This window comes from Microtus pennsylvanicus, chromosome 3, assembly GCF_037038515.1.
Source record: "Microtus pennsylvanicus isolate mMicPen1 chromosome 3, mMicPen1.hap1, whole genome shotgun sequence".
Taxonomy (NCBI): Eukaryota; Metazoa; Chordata; class Mammalia; order Rodentia; family Cricetidae; genus Microtus; species Microtus pennsylvanicus.
The window spans coordinates 2,329,637-2,347,879 of NC_134581.1; the positions used below are offsets into that span (position 1 = coordinate 2,329,637).

An 18,243-nucleotide genomic window follows, 5' to 3' on the forward strand; every position below is an offset into this window, starting at 1 on the left:
GTTCCTGACCGTTGTCCCCTTCTGACCCCTCCACCCATTATCACCGACCACTGACTCATTGCTGCCCTGACAGGGGCTGGCAGAGAGTCCAGAATGTGGAGATCCTGTACCATCTTCCTCAGGTTCAGTTAAATAACTGCCAAGACAAGACTGAACGGGTGAGAAGGGACGCATGAGTTGACTTCCGGGAGTCAGATTAAAGCCACATGTCACCACCGTCACTCGTCACAGCCGTCACTCATCAGGGTGACTGTGGGGCTCTGCTGCCCTTTCTGCTGCCCTTGTTCCCCAAAGCCAGATCCCAGGCAGGGAGCACGGCATGGGAGTGGTCCAGCCACAGAGCCACCAGGCACATAGAGACCCTCTCCTGACCTCATCTGTGGGTCATCGCGAAGTCGAGCTGTCCCTTCCCCTGTGGGCTGAGTCCCAGGCTGCCTGTCTCCAGGGCACCAGCTGGCCAGGCTCCAGTGCTCAGCCCCTGGGGGGCTTGTGGTTTTCTCTCCACAGCAACAGCGCCAAGGCAGGGAAGGGCTTTCACCCCTATAATTTCTGGCTCAGACAATTTAAAGGAAGAAAAGCTAAGGAGTGGAAACTAAACAGTCACTTGGTATTCCCTGTGTGCCTTGGGCTGCCTGGGGGACTTATGTTAACCCGTTGGTCCTCATGCCAGAGTGCTGAGCCAGAGATTAGTGCGGTCACTTGCCCATTGTCCCCATTTTACGGGGGAGGGGGGGACAGTGAGGCTCACACAAGCATCAAGGGCTGCACCAGGCGCAAACCCAGCACATCTGGCAGAAATGCTGTTATATCCTGGCAAGGCCTCCCAGCCTGAACTCATGGAGATTATTTTGGGTTTCAGGAATGGCCTGGCTCTCAAAGGAGACTTAACTATTTAGGACTGGCCAGCTCATCTGCAAAGGGAGACGTGAATGAGACCAGAGGTTTGTGGCAGGCCCTGGCCAGCAAGGCAAAAATCACTGATTTAAATATTTTGAGTTTCACATTCATTCAAAGCAATAACTGCTGTGTGTTCTTGTCTGTGTTATTCCTTAGTTTCTATAATCAGAAGACTAACAATATCCAATTAGAAACGCCAGGATCTGACTCCTTCCTCTCTGGGCTTATTTGAGAGGCAACGTCAGATGCAGTTTCTTATAAATTATCTGTCGTACTCTAAACAAAACCAGAAGAACCAGGCAGGTTCTGCACTTCTCAACTGTTCCACAACAAGCTCCACATTCTGGAGCCCAGAAAGTGGCCACCATCTGGCGAAGCTGGTGGAATGGCTACGCCCATTAACAGCCGCTGAGTGCCCACATGCCCTGCGCCAGGCTCTCTCCACTCTACCATACCCATACTGTGACCAGAAAGATCCAGACACAGGAGTGAAGAACTGTCTTCAAATCACCTGACTCGTATGTGGCAGGCAGGATTTAATTGTTTTCCAAGACCATATACTTCTCCCCCACCACAGAATGGTGGGAAGACTTCAGGCCCTGAAAAGCAGAAGTGAGTTTATAGAAGGCCCAAACACGGGAATGCCACCGTCGTGGGTGTCTTCAAAGAGCGGCCCCTGTCACCTCACACAGCCCCTTCCCCAGGCCTCACCATGCCTCGACTTCACACAGCTCCTTTCCCTATTCTTCATGCAACCCTGACACTATCTGCTGCTTCACAGCCTCTCTTCAAGCTTCCCAGGGACGCGTCCTGTGACTGTACGCAGCCCTCTCTCCTAGTCGTCATGGAACCTGCACTGGAGACAGCTGACAGCGCCAGGGCCCAAAAGTGACTGCTCTGCTCCTAGGTGACTCTGAAGAAACACCACCATAGACTTCAGCAGCCGAGAGAGTCACCTGTGGCCATCTCGCCCTGAGTGCTCCCAATTGCCCAGTCTGGTCTGATCTCAGAGGGGTTGGGCCTAGTTACCTTTCGGATGGGAGACCAACTTAACCAAATAGTCTAGGGGCATTTGAATAAGCAAATCAGAATCTAATGAACTTTCATCCTCAGCACCCAGAAGTGACAACCAGAGGATATGGCCAGAAACCAGGAGGGTGAGGGTGTTAGGCATTGCTCTCAAGAGCAAGAGGGCTGGAAATGGACTCTGCCATGACCCAGGGTCCTCTAACCCAGAGCCACCCAGAACTGAAGCAGATCACACCTGAAACTTCAAGTGTTCTCATAACTAGGTGTGGTAGCCTACAGCTATAATTTCAGCACTGAGAGGCTGAGGCAGGGGTATTGCTGTGCATTTGAGGCCAGTCTGGGCTACAGAATGAGATAGACTGTTATAAACAGAGACTGTTCTTTTGTTTTCTGGCTGCCCAGACCCGAATAACCACACAGAAACATTAATCACAACACTGTTTGGCCAATGGCTCAAGCATACTCCTAGCTGGCTCTTACTTCTTAAATTAAGCAATTTAATCACCACAAGACTATGGCTTTCTAGTAAGGTTCTGGCATCTTTCTACTTCAGAAGCTACATGGCATCTCCTTGACTCCACCTACTATCTCTATATATCTTTGTTCAGATTTCCTGCCTGGCTTTACTCTGCTAAGTTATTGGCAAAAACAGCTTTATTCATCAACCAATAAAAGCAACACACATACAGAAGGACATCCCACATCAGACTGTCTCAAAGTAACGAGCCCAGGAGGCTTGCCTTCCTAAGACAGCTGCAGAGTGTCTTTTTCGAAGCCCTGGGGAAGTAGGGCTCCGTGCTGCCTGTGGTCTCCCCGAAGTCCCCAGCACAACCCAGGTTGTGTACAGCATCAGCTAACTCAAGCATGCACTCTGCCTTGATCAGCTAAGAGCTTAGTTTCTGTGACCACCGAGCCAGGAAGCCACTCTGTGGGTAAAGGCACCTGCTACCAAGCCTGATGACCAGAGTTCAATTTTCAGGGTTCACATGGTAGAAAGCAAGACTCAACTCCTACAAATTGTTCTCTGACCTCCATACACACACACACACACACACACACACACACACACACACACACACACACACACCATGGCTTATGTCTGTCCACACACAGCCACCCACGCAATAAATGTATATTTTTATTATTTATTTTGTGTGCATGAGTGTTTTGTCTGCATGTATGTATGTGTAATATGTTCATACCTGGTGTCCACGTATGGAGGCCAGATGAGGACATTGAATCTCCTGTGACTGGAGTTAAAGATGGTTGTGAGCTAGGTCCTCTGGAAGAGCAGACAATGCTCTTAACCACTGATCCATCTCTGTGGCCCCTAACATTTTTTTGAAAGAACTGAACTTCCTGGGCTGATATGATTCTAGAGAACCTTGACCCCAAAACCATGCTCCATGACAAACCTGATCATCAAAATCTTTGTCTGATCTCCATGCTGTTTGACAGGTGCCCTCTCTGGGCGGGGCCACCTGTCTCACCTCACACACAGGCTCAAAGTAGGCTGCCCAATCCCAACTTTGCTACATCCTTGCTGTGTGACTTTGGGCCTCAGAAGTCTTCATCCATCCAATGGGATAATGGCAGTATATTGTGGAATATTATTTTGACTAAGCAAATATGTGCTGTGCTACATTTGCTTATGCTGAGGAATATTGCTTTAACCGTGTAAAGATGTGTTACATTTGTTTGTAGCGCATTTGTTGAATTATGTAAAAATGTATTGCATCTGTTTCACCTTGCCAGCCTAAAGCACCTGATTGGTCTAAAAAGAGCTAAGTGGCCAATAGCTAGTCAGGAGTTGGATAGGCAGGGCTGCTTGGCAGAGAGAATAGGAAGAGAGAGACGCAGGAGAGAATGGGGAACATGGCTGGGGCCATAAGCTTCTTTGTGTCTGACTGACTGGCAGCTGCCTGGCTTCTTGCCCCAGATATGTCCCTCATTCTCTCTTCCTTCTCTCATTCTTCCTCTTCTCCCTCGAGCCTAGATTTCTCCTCCTATTTATCCTTTCTGCCTGCCAGCCCTGCCTATCCTTTCTCTGAGCTATTGGCCAGTCAGCTCTTTATTAGACCAATCAGGTGCCTTAGGCAGGCAAGGTGAAACAGATGCAACACATCTCTACATAATTAAACAAATGTAGCATAAACAAAAATAACACACCTTTACATAGTTAAACAAAGTAATATTCTGCAACATAAACAAATGTAACACATCTTTGCCTAGTTAAACAAATATTTCCACAACAGCAGTATATCCCTGGTAGAGTGGCCCCTTGTTGAAACTGGGAAACCAGCCTTTCCTAAGACAAGCACTGTTCCCAGGGGAAAGAGCCATCAAACATAAGATGAATGAAGGAAGCTGGAGGGATGGCTCAGTTGGCAAACTGCTTCCTTTGGACGTAGGAGGGATTGCAGAGGTGCCCAGCTGTAATGAGGCAGAGACAAGGGTCACTGGAGTATCCTGGCCAGCTGGTCTAGCCGAACCAGTGAGCTCCAGGTTCACCGGGAAATCCTTTCTCAAAACATAAGGGAGTGATTGGAGGAGGCAGATGGTATCCACCTCTGGTCTCCAACACACACACACATGCACACACATGCACACCTATACACACAATTGCATGGTAGTGATAACATGAGAGGAAATGAATGTTACCTGTCATTCATAGAAATCAGATCACTCAGTACAAAACATTCAAAGCAAAGTGTGACCCACAGTCAAATTCCATGGGACCCGATGGTGGTACTGTCACTTTGACCATGACCATGATGTTGAAGCAATGCCTCTGGGAATGCCTCACGGCAGCAGCCCTGGACTTCACTGTAGAAGGTGAGCCCTCTGCCTGCTCACGAGAGGACGGTGTCTGCTGATGCCAGGCTCCAGTCTTCGCCTAAGTGTACGGCAGGGCTTGGTGACCCACTGGTCCTGGGAGCCCCTCCTCACAGACTCAGCTGTGGCATCATTTTATTCTGCTCACAGGAGCACCACTGTGGTGACACCAGAGGCCACTTGGAATGTTGGAGGTCCGTCATCTGTTAGAAATTTCCTCTGTCTGCTACACGTTTTGCTCTTAAGTGCCAGGAATTGGGGTGGGGTGGAGCAGAATGAAAACTGTGACTGAAAAATGGCATCTTGCTTTCTGGCTGCTCAGAGGCCCAGACACAGAGACAGAGGGGGGCCAGGCTGTCTTCCAGGCACAAATCTCCCCCCTTTTGAAGAAACTCGGGATAACAGGAGAAAACCTGGCTCCCTGTCTCTGAAGTCACCCCAGCCTCCAAGAGGTCAAGGACTTCTTTCTACAGGACTGGACAAAGTTTGTGAACCAGACCTGTGGGCCAGTTCTGGCCTGCAGATGTGTTTTGCTTGGCCTGAATTGTTTAAAATCAATCTGAGCTGATGCTGAGAAACCCATAAAAACATTCATATTTGCAGCGTCTCTGGGCAAGTGGAGAGGAGGTAGCAACAGACACACTAGAGCCTGCGTCCCCACAGCTGGACTATGATAGGGTGGCTGTAGTAATATGAGCGGCGGGGCTGCATCCCCAGCACCCCGGCCGCCTGGCTAGCTTATGCCCCGAAATAACAACACACAAATTGTATTCTTTTAAACACTGCTTGGCCCATTTCTATCTAGCCTCTTCTAGGCTAATTCTCACATATTAATTTAGCCCATTTCTAATCATCTGTGTAGCTCCGCTAGGTGCGCTTACCGGGAAGATTCAGGCCTATGTCCATCCTGGGTGGGAGCTTCATTGCATGTGCCTGCCCAGGAGCGGGGCATGGTGTCCCTTCTGAGGCGTCTGCTCCCGAGAGGAGAGCTGTCGAGTCTGAGCTCACTTCCTCTTACTCCCAGCATTCTGTTCTGTTTTCTCCACCCACCTGTGTTCTAACCTATGAGGGCCAGCCAAGCAGTTTCTTTATTTTTTTAACCAATGACCTTCCTCCATCAGGTGGCAGGCACCAGTACCTGTGTAGCATGTACGCGAATGCGTGCAAGCCATCTCCCAACACTCTTGCCTTTACCATCTCTCCCCCTTTATCTGGGCCCCCTCCCTTCCTGATCCCAGCAGCCTGGTCCACGGGCCACTCAGTGCAGTTCTTGGTGCAGGGCTGCCATGTCCAGTATGAGAACCACCAGCCTGAACTCCACTCTTGAGTTTAGCAATTCCAGCTTTCTTGTTCCTGAGTACACTGGCCACATTCAAAGGGCTCATTTGCTGCTTGTGAATGGCAGCTACGGTGTTAGACCCACAAAAGAGAGAACTTCCACAATCTCAGAAAATCCTGCCAGCCAACTCTGGGGGAACAGAATATGAAAGGTGAGAGCCCTTAGCCAGCCAAGCGCTTGCTGTCCCATAACTCAAGAGGCTGAGGTCGGAGGGAGAGTCCAGGGCCAGCCTGGGTATCAAGAGGAAAAATAAGAGAAAGGCAGAGGTGGAGAGGGAAGGGGAAAGTGGGGAGCGGAGGAAAGGGGAGGGGAGAAGAGAGAAGAGAATATTTGCACGAGTCCTTTGTACCTGTGCCATACTGTGGGAGGAATCAAACACATTAGGCTGCCGCCTTTCAGGAATTTGCCGTCTATTTGGGGGAAAGGCAAAGTTAAGAGGATGTAGGAAGAAGCCTCCAATGCAGTGTTTGCTTCTTATTCCGAGGCTGGGTCGGTGGCCACGGCCTCTACCCACCCCTGTCCGTACCAGAGATTCACAGAAGGCATGAGCACCAGGCATCATGGCACGACTCCAAGGTGCCACACTGCAAACACTGCCAACAGTGTGTTACCTGGGTTGATCCTGGGGTTGAGCAAGGGGCTGGGCCAGGACAAAGGACAACAGCTCAAAGCGCAGATCTGGGCAATGTGAAGAACCCGATGAGCCCAGTCAGGGCAATCGAAAGGAACATCTGCAGACTGGTGGCCACCAACAGCAGCAAACCCAGTCAGAACAATCGAAAGGGACATCTGCAGTCTGGTGTGGATGAGCCCAGTCAGGGCAATCAAAGGATATTTACACAGACTGGTGGTCGCCAACAGCAGCAAACCCAGGAGAAGATTAAATTAGAGAAATGTATCATTTGAGCTCAAACCATGGTTTATGTCTGACTGTAAAGAATGGAAACGCTTCTGGAACGGTCTGAGGTGTTGACCCGGGAAGAGGCGCATCTAGAGACTCACCTTGGATCTCTGTAACTCGGCTGATACTCAGATTTGGTGAACCTCTAGCTACTGATCTCTAAAATGGGCCCAGTGATCATAGCCTAGGCACCCAAAGGGTGAAGGATTCAATACGATAATAAGAAATCTTGAAATCTCAGCATTTTAGAAGAATTGTAACATTATGTTGAAATGATGTAATACAATAAAGCCCTGCATGACTGTCCTTACAGCTGTGGGACATGGTCCTGCCATGGCCAACATGGCACCCAGTGTGCAGTAGAAGCTTGGTGAAGAGTCTTTTGCTTTGGCTGTTTGTCTTGGTTTTTAGATGTGTTTGTGTTCTGTTTGTTGGTTGGTTTTACTCTTTGTTTGAGACAGGTTCTCACTATGTAACCCAGATGGCCTTGAACTTAGAACAACAATTCTGCCTCAACCTCTGTGCTGTTTAATATTATGTTGGCTTTACAGAAACTCAATTGAGAAAACACTCCCTGTGGTTTGAATAAGAATGATTCCTATAGGCTCATGTATTGAGTAAGAATGATTCCCATAGGCTGACACTCCCTGTGGTTTGAGTAAGAATGATTCCCATAGGCTCATATATCTGAATGCTTAGGGAGCAGAACTATTTGATAGGATTAAAAGGATTAGGAGGTGTGGCCTTGTTGGAGGAAGCATGTCACTGGGTGTGGGCTTTGAGGTCTCTCTACCTGAGGGTTAGGATGTAGTGCTACGACTCCAGCGCCTGCCAGCCACCATATTCCCACCATGACGTCCATGGGCTCTGCAGCTGTGAGCCAGCCCCCGGGGAATGTCTTATTTCATAAGAGTTCCCGTGCTACGGTGTCTCTCCACCAGCCACCATATTCCCACCATGACACCCATGGGCTCTGCAGCTGTGAGCCAGCCCCCGGGGAATGTCTTATTTCATAAGAGTTCCCGTGCTACGGTGTCTCTCCACCAGCCACCATATTCCCACCATGACACCCATGGGCTCTGCAGCTGTGAGCCAGCCCCCGGGGAATGTCTTATTTCATAAGAGTTCCCGTGCTATGGTGTCTCTCCACCAGCCACCATATTCCCACCATGACGTCCATGGGCTCTGCAGCTGTGAGCCAGCCCCCGGGGAATGTTTTATTTCATAAGAGTTCCCGTGCTACGGTGTCTCTCCACGGCAACAGCACAGTGATGCCCACCAGACTGGCCTGTGGGCATGACTGGGTGCTTTTCATAATTAGTAACCCATGTGGGTGGTCCCACCCCTGGGCTGCTGGTCCTGAGTGCTATAAGCAAGCAAGCTCGGCAAGCCATGAGGAGCAAGCCAGTAAAGAGCGTTCCTCCACGGCCCCTGCTTCAGTTTCTGCCTCCAGGTTCTGCCCTGTTTGAGCTCCTGCCCTGATGTCCCTCACAGGGGACCGTGACATTGAACTATTGACTGGAATAAATACTTTTCTCCTCAAGTTGTTTGCAGTCATGGTGTCTCACCACAGCGACAGAAACCCTGACTGAGACAGTCTCTCAAAAGCTGGGGTGACCACCATCAGGACAGATGTACTTACTTATGTCATTTCTGGTGACCCAGGAGTGGAGGCCCTTTCCGGCAACATGGCTTCTGATTCTCCCAGTGACCTTTTCCCACTGACATGTAACATAGAAACAGTTTCTAAAGCTTCCTAAATCAGAGAGTATATGTTCTACCTAATGAAGCCATGGAAAGGGACCTTCTGAACAGAGAAATTAAAGACTGCTGATGATCAAATGGGCTGATTAAAATGCGCTAGGAAAAGTAAACGAACGCCATGCCCTGTGAACACGCTAAGCACATCAAACCCGCGGGCTTTCAACACTAACGCCCATATCCCCTCCTCCACTGCTTTGGGTTCTTCTTTACCATTGTGGGGAAAGACTTCAGGGCCAATATCAAAGCAGTTGTCTCTACTCCATCCCCTTCTTCCTGGGAGCTTAAATCTCTGCTTGGTGCCCTGAGGGACTCAAGACAAGGCAGTCCCAGGGGCCAAACACAGACCTTTTTTTGCTGTCTTGCTCCCACTGAATGTGTGTGACTGTGTGTGACTGTGTGCTTACATACATGCAGAGAGATTCCTGCTCCTTACAGTACAGTGTTACACAATCCTACCTGCAGGCACTGTGAGCTGCAGTGGAAACTGAGCTGGGGGTTAAATGTTCACAGACTAACCCCAGGAGGAGCAGAGTCTGAATCCAGAAGCCACCTTCTGAGCCCCTCACACTCTAAAACTATACCAAGGAGGGTGTCGTGAGAGGCTAAGCCCTGAATCACTGCCACAAAGCAAAGGGAATGTCATAGCAGAGCAGGAACTGCTCCTGGCTCCCACGCGTGACTAGGCAAGGTATCGCAGCACTTAGCCAGCCATACCTGCTCCCAGGGGAGAGGAACGAATTTACCTGGTATTTCTGAAGGAAAAGACACAATAGCATCTTTGTTGTTACCTCAGGATCTGGGGAAAAGTGGGGGTGGCTGGCCATCAGGGCCAATTGGACGAAAGCCGGCAGAAAGTCTGCTGTGCAGAGGCCAAAGGAAGCTCCTGCAATGCCCACGAAGAAGCCTTGCGGTGGCCAGTGCCTGAGCAGGGTCCAGGTGCCCGGGATGCACACACTGAACCTCTGTGTGGAGAACAGAGCTATTCTGTCCTGGAAGAAGAGTGTGACCCACCTTCCCTCCCTTGGAATCTGCTGGGCACCCACATGGCTTCTGCACAGCATCCCAGCTCGACTCAGACTCAGCTCCCCTGAATTTAAGAACACCTACAGCCTCACACAACCTGAGCCCCTCTCAGGCCCTTGTAGCCAGTCTTACACCTCGGCTTCTGAAAAGCGTGCTGTGAGGTAGGCAGCCAGTGCCCCTGCTGCTCTCCAGGGAATCGCTGCCCAGAGACTCAAAAGAGACCCCAGAACAGTCAGGGTTCCACACAACAAGGAGGAATTGCTTGAGAAAGGTGATAAAAACGAGATATTTTCAAAGCACAGCTGGGTCCCATGAAAGCTTCGTCTTCATCATCAAGTTGACTGGATTTGGAATCTCGGGGGGGGGGGGGGGTGAGAGTTTTCAGAAAGGTTTAGCTGAGATGGGAAGACCTACCTGGATGAGGGGAGCACCATCCCATAGCCTGGGGCTCTAGACTAACTACAGAGAAGAAAGGAAACTGGTCACCACCATCCATCTCTGCTTCCTGACTGGATGCTATGTGATGTGAATAGGGCCAGAAGCTCCTGCTGCCATGCCTCCCCTGATGGACTGCACCTTCAAACCGTGAGCCAAAGGAGACCCCTCCTTCCTCAACTTGCTAAGTATCCTATCATAGCCATGGGGAAAAAAAACAAAAACAAAAACTACAGCTGGACTCCAAAGGAGGATGTTGGATAATTGGGTCGGGAAGAGAAGCAGCAAGATTTAAAGGAACTTTGTCAGAATTGTGTCCAACTCTACATTCATTAAAATTCTTTTTTAATCAACTGTACTTTGAATCCTATAAGGAAAGCCCAGACAGACAGAAGGAGAACTCCAGAAACTGTACAGACCAGGAGACAGGGGCCACGAGGCCACATCCTGCTCCATACAGACCATACAGACCATCCCAGACACAGCCCCCTTCCCAACAAGGCCTGCCACAGAGCACATCTCCTCTGAGCTTCATAGAAACCATGCCCATTGCTGTTAACACCCCCTACCTCCCTTCCATAGCCCTCTCCTCTCCTTCCTTCTGGGGTCTAGAAGTTTTCCTATGAGCCCCATGCTGGGCTCCTTCCTCTCCTTTGGGGAAAGGATGCAAGGAGGAGTGGACTCTGTTTTGAAATTACCACCCTCTGCCATTGCAGAACTCATCTTACAGAGGCTCCCGACTACCTCGGATGTGCCTCCAAGCTTCTTTAGGCACCAAGTCAACTTCGTATTCCTTGCCAAAAACTTGAGAGTCTCCTTCACCCCACAGCCTGAGAAGTCACCTCAGCATGGTGGGACAGAGCATAGACTGGAGACAGATGGGAGTTAAGCTTCTCTTGCTGATACTGCCTCCTTAGCCGGAGCACGAAGCCCAACCTGTTCCTGAATGAGCACCTTCAACTATCATGCTGGGGGAAGCAACACTGTCCTACCAAGGGGCTGCACCTCGAAGAAAAGCCAGTTCAGAGCAGTGAGTACCTTAACCCAGAGCCTCCACCCACAGCACACCCTCAGGCTGCCCTCCCCCCCCCCCCCCGCATCTCACAAGGAAAGTGCTATCCACAGAGCCAGCTGGGCCCATCTCCACGCCTCCCTCTCATCTGCTTCTCCCCAGTCCTAGGCCTTCCACCGTTGTTAGCCAGTTCTTAGCTGATGGCATTTCTGGAAAAAATCATTACCCAACTTGGCTCCTAAGCACAAAGCCACAAACCTGCCACCCCAGCCAAGACGGGGTTTGAATTCTCTGGATGGTACTGGAAGAGGATGTTAGCCCATTGCAAGCAAACACCTTCCAAAGTCAAACAAAAACTGCCCACAAGTAAACAGCATATGGCATAGCCCCTTCCAGCGGCCACTTAGGAGAAACCCAAGTCCATGGCCAGCAGCAGGGGAGTAGGCTGCAGGCTGCAGCAGCTGTCGGTAAGGCCCACCCTCTAGCAGGGGTAGCTAGCTGGACTTGCTTGGAAGCCAGGAGGTGTGGAGTCAGGAGACTGTACAGGCATCAGAAACCACAGACAAGGCAGCACTAGAGACATGAACAACAGCAATCTCAATTATTACCCTTCTGTTTGTGAAAGACCAATTCGGAAGACAAAGAGAGAAATATCACTTAGCCTGGTTCTGAGGGACAACGGACTTTATAGAACTTTGACCACTAGGATGGCTGAGGGGTTAAAGACACCACCATGCTGAGTTCAATCCCCAGAATCCACACAGTGGAAGAACAGACTCCTAAAAGTGGTCCATGACCAGAGACCACTAACACCCCTCAGAGAACATGGCTATGGCTCATACTTTTTGGATGGCAGGCTTGCTCATGAACCAAGAATCCAGTAAAATCCAAGTTCTTACCCCACACCTCCAGCCACGCCTCTTTCAGACTTAGATTTCATGTTCATAAGGCCTGGAGAGAGGCCAAATAGAAGCCTCAGCATCCCGTGAGCCCCAGCCCCCGCTGCTCAGACCTCACATCTTCTCCCACACTGACCTACTTCCTACAAAGGACTCTTAGAATTCCTGGCCCATGGGTCAGCTTCCCAAGAAGCATCTGTGGGGAGTGCCCATTTGCCCCCCACCCACAAAAACTGAAGAGAAAGAGGTCCCTCAGGGGGGCTCACAGAGCAGACGGGGACACTCCCACGTCTCCACACTCCCTTCTCCCTTCTCTCCCCGGAACCCTTGGCTGCAGATTGTGAGAAGCAGAATGTACCAGTCTGCCTTGAGGGTTAACATCAATGCCTCAGCTAAAGCCACGTGGGCAGATTTTCAAATTCTTGGTGTCTGTGAGGTTGGGAAAGAATCAAATCCACAGAGGGATTCCTCGGAGCAAACAGCTCCTGCACAACTGCTCTATAGTCCCTGTCCAGCAGGTAGGGAGGGGAGGCCACGGAATCTCAGCAGTGAGATTTGCATCAAAGGTGATGTGAGGCACTGTTAAAAACATTAATACACCACTAAGCCACAGCACCCTGTGGAATTCACACACCGCTGAGAGGGAACGGGCGGCTCCAGAGGCTCCTGCCCATCGGGTCTGCCTTGGGTTCTCCTCTCCACCTAAGGGTTGGTCAGTAAGCATTTTACTTAGATGCCTGTTCAGCTACGGTGTGTGTGCGCGTGTGTGCGTGTGTGTGCGCGCGCGCGCGCGCGCGCGCGCGTGTGTGTGTGTGTGTGTGTGTGTGTGTGTGTGTGTGTGTGTTGGGGGCGGAGGGGCCCTTGACGAATCCTTTATCACCACCCTCTTCCAAGAACATCCCCAGGTCTGAGCAGAAAGGAAAGTCAAGCGGGTTCATGAGAAAGCTTGAGGGATAACTGTGCCCTGGGATGCCGCGTGTGCAGGCCGCGCGCCACTTCGAGGCCCCGTGCCCCGGTGCCCACCGCCTCATTCGGCAACTCCTACCATGTCTCCGCAAACTCTTGCAGGTTCCCAAGCTCAGCCTGCTGGCAGTCTCATCCCTGGAGCTCAGATTTCCCAGGCTGCGCTGGGCTCGGGTCCACACCTTTCCCGCAGCCAGATCGCAGAAGGGGGGCGGGAAGGGCACATAGTAGGATGCTCCCCGTGTGGGTTTGTGGGGTCCTGCTGCCGCGAGGCGCCTCCAACCGCGGGGGACCTTTTCAGAGTTTGCAAAGCTCCAGCCCAAGGCGCCGTCCAGCCTCCCCAATCCCCAGAAAACGCGGGAGGGGGAGGCCCCTTTCACAATAAAAGCCCTACCCGCTTCAGGCCAGCCGCAGCCGCCTGGAGCGAGGGCCCTGGTGCTGGGAAGGAAAGGGTCCCCTGCCTCCCCGTGCAGGGATCAGCGCCGGGGTTGGGTGTAGAGGAACCCAATCGCGCCTCTAAGGTGTGCGGGTACAACCCATGGGGCGGGGCTCGGCAGGGAGACAGGTCTGTTACTGGACCTCTCTGCTTGCTTTGGGCACAGTGCCTAAAGGCAGTTTGGGAGGCAAATCCGTTAACCACTGAAGGTCATTAACTATGAACAGACCCTCATTCAAGAAGCCAGAATAAAAAATCAACACTGGATACTGACCTGGCCACTGATAGTCGCTTTGTGTGCCCGGTGCCAGTTTCAGTGGGGGCCAGATTTTAGATCCCCTCCCTGGAACTGGAGTTACAGGTGGTTTTGAGCTGTCACGTGAGTGTGCTGAGAATCAACCCAGGTTCTCTGCAAGAGCAGCCAGTGCTCTTAAATGCTGAGCCATCTCTCCAACCCCACCCCAGGAACTCTAATTAACTTGCTGTAATCTGAAATCAGCTGGGAAGAAGTCTCAATGAGGAGTTGTCTACATCAGGCTGGCAGTGAGGGGCCGTCCTGATCATCCCGAGTGGGCAGCGCTGTTTCACAAGCTGGAGTTGTGGACTGAGGGTCAGTTGAGCACTGATACGGGTGCTTCTGAGTCTGTGCTCATGTGACTACCTGCTTCAAGTCCCTGCTGACTCAGCTTCCCGAGTGATAAATTGTAACGCAGAAGTGTGAGCAAAATAAATCCCTTTTCCTTGATGCAGCTTTCGTCAGGGTGTTTTGAAAACAATGACTTGATGTGATAATTTCATGCACTTTAAGTTACATTTTATTGTGTGTGTGCGTGGGTGTGTGTCTGAAAATGCGTGTGGATATGGAGGTCAGAGGACCACCTGCTGGACTAGGCAGTAATCATCTAACTGCTAAGCCCTCTCACCGCCCCAATGGTGATATTTTTATATTTTAATTTTACTCCAATATTCTTAATGGTGATCTCAAGTTAACTCGATTTCACTGCTACCCTGTGCTAACAAATGGGGCAGATGAGCTGAAACGACTGCCCTTCACAGAGGACCACTGGCTCCCAACGGATTGGAGCTTCAGCAGATCTGATGTACCCTCTTCTGACTCTCACCAGGCATGGGCACCAAGCTTCCAGACTGGCGGGTGGGGTTCATCCAGACTGGTCCCAGAGCAAACGTACAAGAAATGCTTTTAAACAAAGCCTAGAAGGGAGTGACACCTTTATGGGCCTTCATTCCACACAATGTTTTGGGCTTTGATTTAGCTGTGGGTCCCCCAGTTCTGGTCTCAGAGGAGGGGAGACAGAACACAGTTTGAGACAATGAGCACACACAACCCCAGTCTAGACCCTCCAACAAGATCTATAGGCTTGTGCTTAGACCATCTATCTTCACAGTCAGGCTGCTTCCACCTCTCCCTTGAGCATCTTGAGGGCACTAACTGAATTAGCCCTACCCTCCTGCTGCTTTCTGCCAGGTGACAGCTCTGAGGGATTCCTGTGACCACAGTCCTTACCTCATACTGCACATGGCTGCTATTTGTGGCAGCAAATGCAGCAAGTGCCTCTGCGACTTGGATTTTGAAAATCCCACAAAGCCTAGATGTGAAGACTTGGTCCCGGGGTAGTGTTGTTGGGAGGGAATGGAACCTTTAAGAGATGCGCCTCTATGGTTCTTTGGTCACGGGGTGTGGGACTGTGGTCCTCTCCTCTCTTTCTGTGGTCCCTAGCTTGTGAGCCCGTGCTTCTAACCAAGCCATGCTGCCTCACTACAAGTCCAAAGCCACTGATCATGAGCTGTACCCTCCAGAATCCCTTCCCTTTCTAAACTGTCTCCAGGATTTTGTTACAGTAACAGTCAGGGTTAACTGAGAAGGGGAGATGAATCTTGAATGTGGGTGGCACCATTCCATGGGCTGGAATCCCAGGCTGAATGAAAAAGGTAGAAAGATTAGTATGAGAGCTAATCCATCCAGGCATGATAGCTCACGCTTGTATCCCAGTACTTTGGAGGCTAAGACAGAATAGTGCAAGTTCAAGGCCAGCCTAGGCTACAAAGTGAAACCCTGTATCCCATAGGGGGTGGGTGAGAGGGACACTAGTGGGTTAACCAAAACTAAGGCTGTGTGCCACTGCTTCGGGAAACCCTACCAGTTTCATACCGGGGGATTCACACTGTAGAATTTGATTCAAGACTGTTTAGACCAGCAACATAAAGTTGATTCAATTGCAATTCAACACCCCTGTAAATCTGGTCAGTTTACTCCAAAAGGGGGGGATTGAGGACAAAAAAAGCAGCATCAATTATTGATTTACTTTTGCTGCATGATGCCCCCCCCCCAGAGGAGGAGAAAAAAAATTTATGTTACACTTTTAGAATCACCAAATATAGCTATTACCTGATTGGCTAAGCTAATGTCCCTGCTACAGCAAGGGATTTTATAGACAAATGGAGTGATAGAAAGAACAAAGTCGGCCAGGTGGTGGTGGCGCATGTCTTTAATCCCAGCACGCTGGAGGCTGAGGCAGGCAGACCTCTGAGTTTGAGGCCAGCCTGGTCTACAGAGCAAGTTCCAGGACAGGTTCTAAAAGCTATACAGAGAAATCCTGTCCTGAAAAAAAAGAGAGAGGAAGGGAGGGAGGGAGGGAGGGAGGGAGGGAGGGAGGGAGGGAGGGAGGGAGGAAGGGAGGGAAAGAGAACATAGTTGAAGCACAGGTCCAGGCCAATCCCTGAAGTAAAACAGAACCAGATCTTATTCTCAGTCTTCAAGATCAAGGCATGGATTCTACAAGGCCCATTTCTAAAGGTTTCTTTTTGACACGTGTGCTGTTTGAATTTATGTGTACTATGTATATGCAGTAGCACACAGTGGCCAAAAAAGGCTATCAGATCCCCTGGAACTGGAATTATAGGCAGTTGTGAGTGGCTGGGAGCCAAACTTGAGTCCTATGCAAAAGCATGTTGTGGCTTACATGAGCATGGCCCCCAAGGGCTCATGTATTGAATGTGTGGTTCTGAGCTGGTGGATCTGTTTGGAAAGGATTATGGGGTGGCCTTGTTGGAGGGTGTTGCAAGGGGAGAGGGCCTGTTTGTTTGTCCCGGCTGCCCGGCTAGCTTACACCTCAAATAACCACACAGAAACTGTATTAATTAAAACACTGCCTGGCCCATTAGCTCTAACTTCTTATTGGCTAACTCTTACATCTTGGTTTAGCCCATTTCTATTAATCTGTATATCGCCACGTTGCAGTGGCTTACCAGAGATTCTAACCAGCATCTGTCTCAGGTGGAGGATCCATGGCTGCTCTCTCTCTCTGCTTTCTTCCTCCCAGAATTCAGTTCTGTCTTCTCCACCTACCTAAGTTCTGCCCTATCAGGCCCAAAGCAGTTTCTTTACTAACCAATGAACACAACACAAAGGCAGAAGGACCTCCTATACCAGGAGAGATTGTGAGCTTTGAGGCCATTTCTCTCCTCTCTTCCTCTCCTTCCCCCACCTCATGTTTTCAGACAAGAATGCAAGCTCCCAACCACTGCTCCAGCAGCATGCCTCCCTCCTGCAACTGTGCTCCCCACCATGATGGTCATGGACTCACCTCTCAAAGACCCCAATTAAATGCTTTCTTTTTTTTTTTGTTTTTTTTTTTTGGTTTTTCGAGGCAGGGTTTCTATGTGGTTTTGGAGCCTGTCCTGGAACTAGCTCTTGTAGACCAGGCTGTTCTCGAACTCACAGAGATCCGCCTGCCTCTGCCTCCCAAGTGCTGGGATTAAAGGCGTGCGCCACCACCGCCCGGCAAATGCTTTCTTTTATAAGTTGCCTTGGTCATGGTGTCTCTTCATAGCAATATAAAAGTAACCAAGACAGTAGCCAGTGCTCTTAACTGCTAAGCCATCCCTCCAGTCCCAAGGCCCATTTCTTTAAGCATATCATAGCAACCCAAGGGTATGTGTGTGTGTGTGGATGTTTATCATTGGATCTTTGAAGTATGCATCAGAATTTGTTATAAAATATTCTTCTTTCCTCCAAAGTTTTTGGTGAGACTCCCTGGGTTATATGATCCCGGGAGCTAAGCTTCTGAGTGTCAGTTGAGGTCCTGTAAAATATAAGTTGTGTGCTGGGCACAGCATAACCACTCCCATTCCAAGGGGGAAGAATGGAGATAAGCAGACATTCTCATCATATCAAAGTGGGACTGAAACCCAACAGGGCAAACTCCAGATTATGCCGTTCCCTATGCCTGGCACGTAGGACTCGTGGCGGATCATCCTGGGCTCCAATGGGCTTTGGCAGTCCTCTTCTCCAGCTCTGCTGTCTGAGCACCCACAGCCTCTCGGGCCAACGCTACTCCATGCTAGCATTTTTCTTGGATGAGTGTCATGATTCCGACATTTCTAACATCTCAGGAGATTTGTTGTAACTTCGTCTTTACTGTCACAGCTTCACGGAGCATCCTCTCTGCTGATTCAGGCACTGACACCGTTGTCTGGAATCTCGACACTGCTTCCATTTCCTTTTCTCCCACATTCTTCCATCTTTCATGCCTGCAAAACGAGTAACATGTAGACGATGGTGCTAAGTTCTGCTGCCACCTAGGGCCTTGCATGCTAACCGTGCAGAAACACATCCCTAAGCTTTGGTTTTGAGCAGGGCACTCAGTGGCGTTTATGATGTGCTTTCTCCTTTCCCTAGGCTTCAGTGAG

General features: G+C 50.3%; 1 protein-coding gene across 3 annotated transcripts in view; it reads right to left on the reverse strand.

Moving 5' to 3' along the window:
* Positions 1 to 13,556, reverse strand: part of Gask1a (golgi associated kinase 1A) — a 36,655-nt gene extending 23,099 nt beyond the window's left edge. Inside the window, exon 1 of one of the 3 annotated variants that reach the window (XM_075964079.1) lies at positions 13,180 to 13,556. In XM_075964079.1, coding sequence (XP_075820194.1) covers positions 13,180 to 13,182 — 3 coding nt within the window. In that variant the 5' untranslated portion in view covers positions 13,183 to 13,556. The remainder of the gene's footprint in view (positions 1 to 13,179) is intronic. The other 2 variants (XM_075964080.1, XM_075964081.1) reach the window with 2 other exon arrangements.
* Positions 13,557 to 18,243: the final 4,687 nt, after the last annotated feature.